This window comes from Typopeltis vanoorti, chromosome 17, assembly GCF_054136105.1.
Source record: "Typopeltis vanoorti isolate ZY-2024b chromosome 17, IOZ_Tvanoo_1.0, whole genome shotgun sequence".
Lineage (NCBI taxonomy): Eukaryota > Metazoa > Arthropoda > Arachnida > Uropygi > Thelyphonidae > Typopeltis > Typopeltis vanoorti.
The window spans coordinates 33,477,124-33,489,250 of record NC_143565.1 but is presented as its reverse complement, the minus strand read 5'-3'; the positions used below and the strand labels follow the sequence as shown (position 1 = coordinate 33,489,250).

At 36.2% G+C, this 12,127-nt stretch overlaps 1 protein-coding gene across 2 annotated transcripts in view; it reads right to left on the bottom strand.

Annotated features, from left to right (window-relative positions):
- Positions 1 to 12,127, bottom strand: part of iPLA2-VIA (calcium-independent phospholipase A2 VIA) — a 369,611-nt gene that overhangs the window by 269,618 nt on the left and 87,866 nt on the right. For both annotated transcript variants that reach the window (XM_090407696.1, XM_090407695.1), the window contains exon 4: positions 9,016 to 9,193. In XM_090407696.1, coding sequence (XP_090263822.1) covers positions 9,016 to 9,193 — 178 coding nt within the window. The remainder of the gene's footprint in view (positions 1 to 9,015; positions 9,194 to 12,127) is intronic.

The following is a 12,127-nucleotide window of genomic DNA, read 5'->3' as shown; positions in this document are numbered from 1 at the left end:
TTTTGTTATATTCCCATGCTTTCACGACAATTTGACGTAAAGTGAAGATCTGATCCTGACAGCTCTATTTGGCCTGAATCCAGCTTGTTCTTCACCAAGCTTTTCTTCCACAATTCTTCTCAACCGTTTCTCAAGTATACTTGCATAGATCTTGCCAGGAACACTCAGTAGGGAAATACCTCTGTAATTCTCACATTCAGCTTTATTTCCCTTTTTATATATGGGCACTATGAGAGCTCTACTCCAATCATCGGGAATTCGTCCCTCTGTCCAGGCTTTCTGAACTATGCAGTGCAGCCACTGTAAGACTTTTATACCACCATACTTCAGCATTTCTGGTCGAATATCATCTACTCCTGCTGCCTTTCCACATTTCAAGCCTTTGACGGCTTTTTCTACCTCAAGTATGGATATGTATTCCTGACTGCATGCCTGGTCAGTGCTTTTTACCACTGTGCTGTCATCACTGCTTGTTTCATTTAGCAGTTTTTCAAAGTAATTACTCCATACTTCAAGGATATCTTTTTCCCCTGTTTTCATGTCACCTTTATCATCTCTAACTCCTTTTACAGCATTCTTTCCTCCATTCCTAAGCTTCTTCAACAACCTCCAGATTATTTTGCCACCTTCTTGACATTTATTTTCTATATTCTTTCCAAAGTCCTCCCATGACTTTTGTTTAGCTAGTTTTACACACTGTTTAGCTTTCTTACATTTGTCTCTGTATTCTCTAAGAGCAAAAGCTGACTTATTTGCCAGGAACTTTTGATATGCTTTCTTCTTTTCCTTCACTGACTCTTTAACTTCCTGTGTCCACAATGGAGTTCTAATTTTTCTATCCTTGCAGACAACCTCACCACATGCCTCTCTGGCAGAATCAGTCAATGTTTTCTTCAGAGTTTGCCACTGAATCTCCAAGGTTTGATTCCTGTTATCAAACTCTTTCATTTTTTTTCAATAATCTTTCTGTATTTTAGTCTACAGTTCACATCTGAGAGCTGCTCAACTTTTATTCGCTTTAAAACTTTCTTACATGTTATTCTTTTCAATATGAAATTCAATTTTATCCTGCTCAAGACTAAATAGTGATCACTTCCAATTTCAAATCCTCTGTACACTCTGGTGTCCTGCACCAGGGAGAAAACATCACTATCAACAATAACATAGTCAATGAGACTTTTCTTATTCCTTGCCTCTTCTCTCCATGTGAATTTGTGCACATTTTTATGTTGGAACATGGTGTTAGTAATAACCAGTCCATGTCCTGAGCAGAAATCCAACAGATATTTGCCATTATTATTAGCTTTGCTCTTCTCTCCAAATTTTCCAAAAATATTTTTGTATGTCTCACAATCATTTCCTACTCTGCTATTTAGATCCCCAACAAGGACCAACTTTTCCTTTTTCATTGTGTCAGTTGCTTTTTCTAAAGCATCAAAAAATTCCTCCACTTCTAACTTAGCAGAACCTTCTGTCGGACCATAGGCACAAATAAGTCTCATTGTCCAGTTCCCCATTCTCATATTTGCCCACATTACTCTACTTGAGACTGACTGCCATTCAAGAAGATTAGCCTCGTATTTTGTGTTGAATACTATGGCTACTCCTTCTTTTCCTTGATTGTCATTGCCTGAATATAACATTTTGTATTTATTGCTCAGAAAGATCTCACCAGTTTTGGTCTTTTTTGTTTCAGTAACCCCTATTATGTCAATCTGGTACTTATCTAATTTCTCAGCTAGCTCCATTTCTTTGCCATTCAGGTTTCTTATGTTGATAGTACCGATCTTTAACTCTGGTGAGGTTGAGTTGGGGTTTGTTTTCAGATTTGTTCCAGTAGCTTACTTTTCGCTGTTCGCCCTGGTTCCCTGGCGAAAACAACGGGGGCCTTGTTTAACCAGTCATGTCATGTTGTACCATCATTTTTTATTTTGGTTTAACCAATAAGAATACAATTTGTTCGGCTAAATCCCAAATTGCCAGCCCATCCTCGTTCGTTCAGTATCCAGGTTGATACCCAATAAGGTGCACCACGAGAAGGTGAGGATTGGACATTAGGTCAGAATGTCCAATCCTCACTGGAGAACCAACCAATCAGAAGCCCTGGTTGGTTCTCCGCATTCCTTTAAAGGCTATGTGGAGGTGTCCTCTCAGTTATACAGCTTTGACCCTTAAGCACCCCCAATACCCGCAATACTTAGTCTTTATTTGAGTTGTAAGTCAGCAGTTAGAATTGAAGGAAGTATAGGAAAGATGGATTAATGTTAAATCTGGTGTGAGACAAGGATGTACATTATCCCAACTGTTATTCATTATCTTTATGGATCACATTATGAAGGAAAGTGGTATTAAACATGATATCAAAATTGGATATCAGCTCTTTGCTTTATGCAGACGATGCTATACTTCTAAATAAATCCGCTACAAGTCTTGAAGATTCCCTAACTAAATTGAATAATTGTTATAATAGATATGGTATGAAGGTCAGCAATAAAAAGAAAACACAAAGACAATGAAAATAGGTAGAATCGTTGAAATTATCAACTGTGTTGTGAACGGAGAACATATGGAACAAGTAAAACATTTCAGCTACTCAGGCGCGATTTTTAGTGAAGATGGTAAATTAAATATGGAAATAGAAATCAGAATCAACAAAGCTGGTATGGTAGGAAGTCAACTGAATAAATTCATGTGGAATAAGAGAGAAATTAGTCAAAACGTTAAATTAATGTATAGAAGACAGTGTTCAAACCAGTTTTAACTTATGGAGCTGAGAGCCGGGTCAGAAGTAAAATACTTGACCAAAGACTAGAGACTGCAGATATGAGAGTCCTGAGAAAGATTAGAGGTGTGAATAGATGGCATCAATGGCAATATCATATTAAAAATGAGGATATTAGAAATGAACTTGACATTGTCGGCATCCAGGAATGCGTTAGCAGAGCTAATCTCAGGTTGTATGGTCACTTAAACAGAATGGGCGAGGAAAGATTGGCAAAACAAGTGTTCTCTGCCAGGTTGGCAGGAAAACGACTCAGAGGAAGACCAAGATATAGGTGGATTGATACAGTACAAAGTGTCTTAGGTGATAGAAATACAAGATCTGATAATATTGGAGTCTTGACAAGTAATAACAGATGGATTTGGAGGAAAATTGTAGATAGGAAGTTAGTAATGATGTAAATTTTTCATGTAGTACTATCATATCCTGCACATCCCTTGGGGGTACATGGCAGGAATTTTAAGATTATGAGGATGATGAAGATGAAATAAAAATAATAATAAATGAAAAGTTGTCTGAAAAACAATCTATAAACCAAGGAGTAAGAAAAGGATGCCCTCTGTCTCCAACACTTTTCAATATTTACATTAATGAAATATTAATACAGTGGAGCACCTTAAACAATCAAGGTATAGAAATTTCCCAGAATAACAAAAATAAATTCGCTATTATTTGCAGATACGGAAGACAATTTACAAAGAGCAATATATAATTTAAACATTATAGTAGAACAGTTTGGAATGAAAATTTCCATAGATAAAAAGAAAACAATGGCATTTTGTGGACAAACTCCAGATAGAAGCAAAACAGTTATTAATAATAAAATAATAGAACAGATAAATACTTTCAGTTATCTTGGATGTGAAATATCATATGAAGGAGAAAAAGACAAAATTAAAAAACTTCAAAATTTTTACAGATTATAGGCCTGATAAACAGAACACTCAACCCAAATGTAGTTCAAAAAGAAACACACTAGAAAATATACAATTCTTTAGAAGTGCCCACATTATTATATGGCAGCGAAATTTGGGCAATAAACAAACAACATAAAGAATAAAAACAAGTGAAATGAGATTTATGAGAAGAACTGAAAAATACTCATTATTAGATCAAAAAAGAAATGAAGACATTTTAAAAGAACTAAAAACAAAATCAACAGAAGAAAACATAAACAATTATAAATAAAAATGGATTGAACATGCAAACCGAATGGCCAACACCCAACATTCTAAACAAATACTGAAATATAAGCTAATTGGAAAGAGAAGGCAGGGAAGACCTCAAAAAAGGATATTGGATGGATAATGAGACCGGAACAGACCAATATGGCCTACACCTATAATTAGTGTTATGATAATATTCCCTGGTTATTGTTTTAACCTTTTCAAGATAATGAATAAACAAAATGCCATTATTGGAAGTTTTTCTTCACTTGGTTAGACTATAATAAATTTAGTTTAATTCTTTATCCAAGTGTAAGCAAACAAAGTTTGCACCTGAAGTATCTTCAGGACTGAGGCAACTCGATAAAGGTGGACCAAGCTCTCATCACTTGTCTTAATATCTCCCATAATGCAAAGCACATCTCCTTGCAGACATGTATAATGCTATGCATTAAGGCAGGGGCCACTACCCAGACCGGTTTCACCCTTTATTGAGGTCTCATCAGTGGGAGCCAGACCCAGAGATGGTGATACTAAAGTGGAAGTAATGGAGAAGTCATATTTACCTATGCAAGTTGCCAAAAGGTGTCTCACCTTATTATTAAATTACTCTGGATTAAAGAGAAAGATGTTGGAAGTTTTTTTTCCCCACTTGTTTGGACTATAATAAATTTATTTTAATCCTTTATTCAAGTGTAAGCAAACAAAGTTTGCACCTGAAGTATCTTCAGGACTGAGGAAAGTCGTGGTAAAGATGGACCAAGTTCTCATCACTTGTCTTAGTAGCTCCCATAATGCAAAGCACATCTCCTTGTGGACAGGTAGAATGTTATGCATTAAGGGAAGAGCCAAAAAGACCTCAATAAAGGTCGAAACAGGTCTGGGATGTGCTTTGCATTATTGGAGATACTAAGACAAATGTTGAGAGCTTGGTCCACCTTTACCACGAGTTGCCTCAGTCCTGAAGATACTTCAGCTGCAAACTTTGTTTGCTTATACTTGAATAAAGGATTAAACTAAATTTATTATAGTCTAACCAAGTGGGAAAAAAAAACAAACTTCCAACATCTTTCTCTCTAATCCAGAGTAATTTAATAATAAGGTGAGACACCTTTTGGCAACTCATATAAGTAAATATAACTTCTCCATTACTTCCACTTTAGTATCACCACCTCTGGGTCTGACTCCCACTGATGAGACCTCAATAAACCTCTGCAATTTTTTTGGTCTAGCCTATACCAAGAAGTTAAAAAGGAATTTCTTTGACTATCAACAAAGCATGGAGGATTTGGACTTCCAGTCTTAAAATTCTGCTATTTAAGCAATACAGCTTCAAGAATCCATAAAATAATGCAAACTAATCACACACCTGCAGGCCTTCTCTGGTACTACTTGGGTTTTCATCTTCCCCTATTTGGAGTTAATGATTATAAAGGTCCAAAAGCTCAGATTGTTCCTGAATACTACAACACCCTGTGCTTAACTCTAAGACTACTAAAACACTCCGGAATTGACATTCTTTCCATTAAAAAAAAGTAAAATTTCGTATAAAGAATCTTTAATCTCTTTCGCTGTAAAGTTCCACAGTTAGGTACTGACAACAATATTTTGTTTCATAACTTGATAAAGCTTCAAGGGTACCCTAACAGGAAGGATTTTGCTTGGAGAATTGCATATGGTTGCCTTCCAGTCAATGCCATCAAATGGAGGTACTTTAACATTGGAAATTCAATCTGTGACATCTGTTACCAATTGGAAAAAGTAGAACATGCATTCTACAGCTGCCCTCTTGCTCTGCATATTTGGAACAGATTATGTAATGTGTTGGGCATGCCACTATTTACAACGGAACAGGTTATTTTTTTATAATACCCACCACCTGTCAGCAATGGGAAGAGAATTTTGATTTTTATAATTAATGAATTAAAATACCATTTATGGAAGGTTAGAAAAAAAAACATGGATTTGAAAACCAGTAATATGACATCCAAATGCTTTATAATATTGTATTGTGGAAATTTTATTGTTCAGTCAGACGTTTTTTGTATTTAGAAAGAAGCATTCTAAGAGATATCAAATTTATCACTAGATGGTATAGACCACCCACATTATGCAATATTCATCAGGAGGAGATAAAATTCTGCCTATTCTTGCTATGAGAGGTTTTTTAAATAGTTCCATCCTCTTAATTCAATGTAGTCTTATAGTCAAATGCAGGGATGACTGGAGAGCAATCCCAGGCAGAGAAGGCCAACTCAAGGCAGTTAACCCAGATGAAGCTAACCACCTGGGTATCAGTCATCTTTGAGCTTTAGTATCAACTGGACTTTTGGTTGTTCATCTATATGAGATTGGTGAAAGAAGAAAAATTGATAGCCTTTGGCCATATGATGATATAAAAGAGCTGAGGTCTTTTCTCTCTCATGCTATCTATCTGTCTTTTTTTCTTCTAATACTATCAGGCTCTCTTGCACCTGTATACTAACTACTCTATGCCTATGATGAGCAACCCTTTACTTTTTCACCTCAATAAAGGTCGAAACCAGTCTGGATAGTGGTCCTTCCCTTAATGCATAGCATTATACATATCTGCAAAGAGTTGTGCTTTGCATTATGGGAGATACTAAGATAGTTGGTCCACCTTTACCATGAGTTGCCTCAGTCCTGAAGATTCTTCAGGTGCAACCTTGTTTGCTTACACTTGGATAAAAGATTAAACTAAATTTATTATAGTCTAAGAAGTGAAAAAAAAAACTTCCGACATCTTTCTCTCTAATCCAGAGTAATTCAATAATAAGGTGAGACACCTTTTGGCAACTCGTATAGGTAAATATGACTTCTCCATTACTTCCACCTTAGTATCACCACCTCTGGGTCTGGCTCCCACTGACGAGACCTCAATAAAGGTCAAAACCAGTTGGAAGCTTGGGTGATGAATGGTAATGCTGTTACCCCTCAGATGACATATGAGCAAATGAGCGGCTCTGCTGGGTGGTGGGGGTAAAGCCAATGCTGAGAGTTTTTCTCAGCAGTAGGGTGAGCCTGTTACTGAGGGGAACAATGCTGAGTTTTTGGAGTTTGACCTGCACTTGAACATTCAATAAAGGTCGAAACCGGTCTGGGTAGTGGCCCTTCCCTTAATGCATAGCATTATACATGTCCACAAGGAGACATGTTTTGCATTATGGGAGATACTAAGACAAGTGATGAGAGAGCTTGGTCCCCCTTTACCACGAGTTGCCTCACTCCTGAAGATACTTTGTGTAATGGTGAATCCAAGTCTCATCCATAGTAATAAATCAATGCACAAAATCAGTTTTATTCTTGTTAAAATGCTCCAGCACTGTTCAGAGATTTTCATGCGAGTGGGTTTTTGATCTGCTGTGAGCAAGTGAGGCACCCATCTTGCACAAGTTTTTTCATTTGCAATTTTTCATGCAAAATATATCCTACATGTTCTTTTGAAATGCCTATAGCCTCAGCAATTTCATGCACTTTGACTCGCCGGTCATCCAATACCATATTGTGCACTTGATCAATGATTTCTGGTATCATTACTGGTATATATTCTGGTATATTTGGACGTCCTTCACGTGATCATCTTTAAGGTTGGTATGGCCACATTTAAACTTGGGAGCCCATTTCTTAATTGTCAAAAAAGGAAGGAGAAGAGTGCCCACAAACTTTTATGAACTTTGAATGAATTTCTTTTGGCGTTTTTATAACCGCACAATACTCAATTTTATCCATTTCAAGGGATACAGACAACACTTTTGCTTCAGACAGCTGTATAAAACAAACTACTTGATAGAATGGCTTGCAATTTCACATGGATGCTTATGACAGATGTACCAACTTAGAAAAAAAAATCATGCAGATAATGTTGCTATCTATAGTCGAGGCTGAGAACTTTTCATACCACCCTCGTATAGTCTTATGACCTATGATAATATTTGCAGTACTTGCATTATTCTTCCATTTGTAATTTCCCTAGCAGCATTTAAAATATTTTTGCTGTCTTGGTGATATTCATCTTCTATGTTCATTCTAAGATCTTCCTGTGACATTTGTTCAGTAACTTGTGCACATAATTTATTTCCAATATTCTCTATATTCTTTACGAGAACATGCCAATTTACTATCCAAAAACTTTCTATATGATTTCTACTTTTCTATCTTCTTTAGTTTTCAGCATTATGTTTCTGTCTCATGCCTTTTCTACAATAATTTCATAGGTACTGTTCAACCAAACTGCCATCTGCCATACTTCTACTTCTTTCTTCTAAATCTAAGCTAATGCTCATGAAAAGTCCGGCTTATCTTTATCATCTGTCCTTCTCTTTTTTCTACTTCTAACATATCTATGTTACAGGTAGAATAAGATGTCATATCTAACATCTGTCTTTATATTAATCTAATGTCATCCTCACATTAGATTAATATAAAAATAACAACAATCATTCTAAATTTTTAGCCAAGATCTTTTTTTCCAATATTCATTACAGATTATGCAGTAGTAAAGTAAATAAACTATAACAGAATACACTATGAAGGTCATTTAGCTGACTTAATATCAAGGTTTATCTGATGGATTGTGAATTTAGATAAAACACTGCATGAGATAACTACTATAATTATGAAGGTGTCTGATATACATAAGAGATGCAGATCAGTAACAGATTCCAAGAATGTTTGTTTCACTAAAAGTTTACTGTATAAACATTTTCAAATTTATTGTATCAGATCTTTGTACCAACAGTATCAAATCTGTATGTCACATACTTCAGTAAAATATGCATTTTAAACTTGGATGCATTTTTTTTTTTTTTTAGAAAATCTTGCAAAAATGTTTCATAATCAATATGTACATAACTGATGCATTCTTAGAAAGCAAACTTTATTTTCTGCATTCATGCAGATAGCTCATTTGAATGTGAAAGCTTCCTTTTTTACAGAATGATTGACTTATGCTTTCATCATCTACAAGACAAATATAAATACTGATATCTATATTAAATTCAACAAAAATTTGCAACATGGTAAATAAATTCTCATTGACTTTCAAACCTGAATAATTTCTTTTGTTGTACTTGCAGCAAAATGAAAGACCGTATTTGCATTTATATCCACTAGATCCAATCGGGAATTCAGATTAACGAGGGTTTGAATAGCAGACAACTGCTGGTGACTGACAGCCAAGTGTAAAGGAGTACACAGAGTTTCAGTACACTGGGAGTTTATTTCACTGGGGAAAAAAAATGTTTTTTTTTTTATTTCTAGAAATAATGAAATTTAACATACAAAATCCTTTATCATTATATTTATTCAATATATAATCTCCCAAATATGATACAACTCATTACATACTACAAGCCATCTCTTCTTTCTGTATTCCCGTGTATTTTGTATCATCATATACAGTACTAACGTAGTATAAGTTGATCAGCCAACCTCTCGTATATGGGCCCAACATAAAAAAAAAAAAAAAAAAAAAACATCAGTGATATGTACCCTCAAGGGAGGTGTATAGCCTACTATGACAGTACTACAGGAATAACTTTACATTATTACTAATCTCCTATCAATGTTATTTCACCATACTCTAACTTGTCAGCACTCCAATATTGTCATACCTAACATTTAGATCTTCTAAGGCACTTTGAATGACAATCAGATCTCAGTCCGGGTCGTTTTCCGGCAACAGATAAATAACTGAGGTACTTGTTGGAGAAGTGGTAAAACAAGAAAAGGTTACTGTCAGAAGTGGATATAAGTGAAAAAATGATAATAAATGATGCGAATATGGGATAAAGCAATGAAATTGAAAGAATGAATGAAAGCGGAAGTGTTACGCAAGGTTCAAAAGCTTGAAAAATGGAAAGAACGAGAGCAAAAGTGTAACACAGAGTTCGAGAGTTCAAAAATTCAAAAGAATGAATGACAGCGAAAATGTGATGCAAGATTCGAAAGTGAGTTGGTTAGGATGAGGTAAGAGATGAAATAAATGTGGAATGAAGTTAAGAAAATTCGGGAAATGTACGGGGGAGCGAAAATGATGAAAACAAATAATGTTGATATAAAAGAGGTAACGAAAGACCTGTGAATGGCATTATATGGTGATTCAATTATTAAAGGTGTGTTGGACGAGAGGATGTCCAAGGTATGTTTTACTGGAGGCAGAATGAGTAGTGATTGAGGCACTGGATAAGAGAAGTAAGCGAGCAAAAGAATTGGCAGTTCTAATAGGTACAAATTACTTGACTGTGAAAAATAACATGTCAGATTGGATATCAGAAGGTTGTTGAGATGGATAAAAGAGAATAGTGTGATAAGAAAGGTAGTAAGCATGTTGCTCGGGCATGACAGTGGTGAGATGAGGGGGAAAGCAGGGATTTTTAATGATATGTTAGCAGAAATGTGCAAGGAGAAAGGAGTGCAGTTTGTTAATGTGCATGAATGAGTTTGAAAGATGAAGTGAACTGTATAGGAGCGATGGACTGCACTTGAGTAGTTTTGGTGTGAGTCGCTTGGAGAGACTGCTGCTGGAAGATAGAGAAATGAGTACAGAGAATGAATCTGATTAAGTGGGAAGCGATGTGGAAGAGTGGGAGAGTAAGACAAGAGCGATTGAAGAGGTGGTTATGAATGAAGAAGTGAGCAGCATGAGTACAGAGAATGAGAGAACAGGTGTGCAAGACGGACAGCGGAACGGGGAGGCTCAGGGTGGACAGGGGAACACACAGTGAAAAGCTGGATGCTCCAAGAGGATGTGAATGCATGTGCAGAGAGGAAAGGAAGGGGAATGACCTGGGATCAAGAGGAAACAGCTGGATTTGAAGAGGATTCTAAAATGAATAAGGAGAAAGGGAAATGGTTTGAGATGAGCATGGAAAAATCATGTCGAATGAGTGTTATCAGTGGAACTAGCTATAGATCCAAGAGTGAGCTGTTGTGTTTGTATACAAATGCTATAAGTGTAAGAAACAAGGCAGATGAAATGGTTGCATTAATTGAGTCTGTTCATCCAAAAATTATTGGAATAAGTGAGACATGGCTGGATGAGGATAACATCCTGACAGGAACAGAGATGGAAGAATATGAAGTGTTTCGTGAAGATAGAAAGGAAAAAAAGAGAGTGGGGGGGTGCCATTGATGACAGAGAAAGAGTTATGTCTATATGTTAGGGGGCACATTGATGGTAGGATTACGTTTGAAGAGCTGCAAAAGATAAGTTATTTAGTTTTTAAAAAAATAGCGTTATCACTTAATAATTGTGCTAGAATTATAGTATATTGCCGAGTTAATCTGTTTAGCATAAAAAGTCTGTTTTAATTGGTGTTAAATTAGTATTTTGATAAGATACATACGTAGCATAGCACATGGCACCAAAGAGAAGAAAGGCAATGGCATCCAAATCATTGCCATCTTTGTTCGATAAATTTAACCTAAGGGAGTTCGTTCAATGTAAAGTCTGCGGGATGTATGCTTTTCCGAGAGCGGCCGAAGTTTGGATCGATAATGATAGTGGTGGGTAAGTGTGCCGAAAGTGTAAGGAATGTGAGGATTTGAAGTGTCTCAGGTTGCGAGATTGATGTAATAGATGAAAGCCATAATGTGATAGAAAATAGTGATATGATAGAAATTTGCGATGTAGTGCCAGATATGAGAGCAGTGTTGAGAGTGAGAGTGAAAGAGAGAATGAAAATAAAAGTACAGAGCGTAAGAATGGTTTGAGTGATAAAAAAAATGAAGAGTTAGTTGCAATGAGGGAGATCACACAGTTGCGCAGAGCGATACATAGGGGGAAGCGCCAGCTGGAGCGATTGTTTACCAGTGCATCAGCTAATGGAAAGAAGCAAATGTGTGATAAGAAAAATGAGAGCATCATCAGGAGTGAAAAGGAAAATGAAGGAGCGGGTGTTGTATGGTGATTCACTAGTAAGAGGTGTAATAGGTGAGAGTTCGATAAAATCGTACTTAGCGGGTGCGAAAATTAAGGATGTAAGTGAGGCTATTAGAGAGCAAAAGAAGAGAGTGAAAGAAATGATAGAAGTGGCAGGAACAAATGATTTAAAAGGTGAAAAATTTGTTATGAGAGAGGACCTGAAGGAATTACTAGAGGTAGCAAAAGAAAAGAGTGAGAGAGTTAAGATAGTGAGTCTGTTGACGCGGTATGACA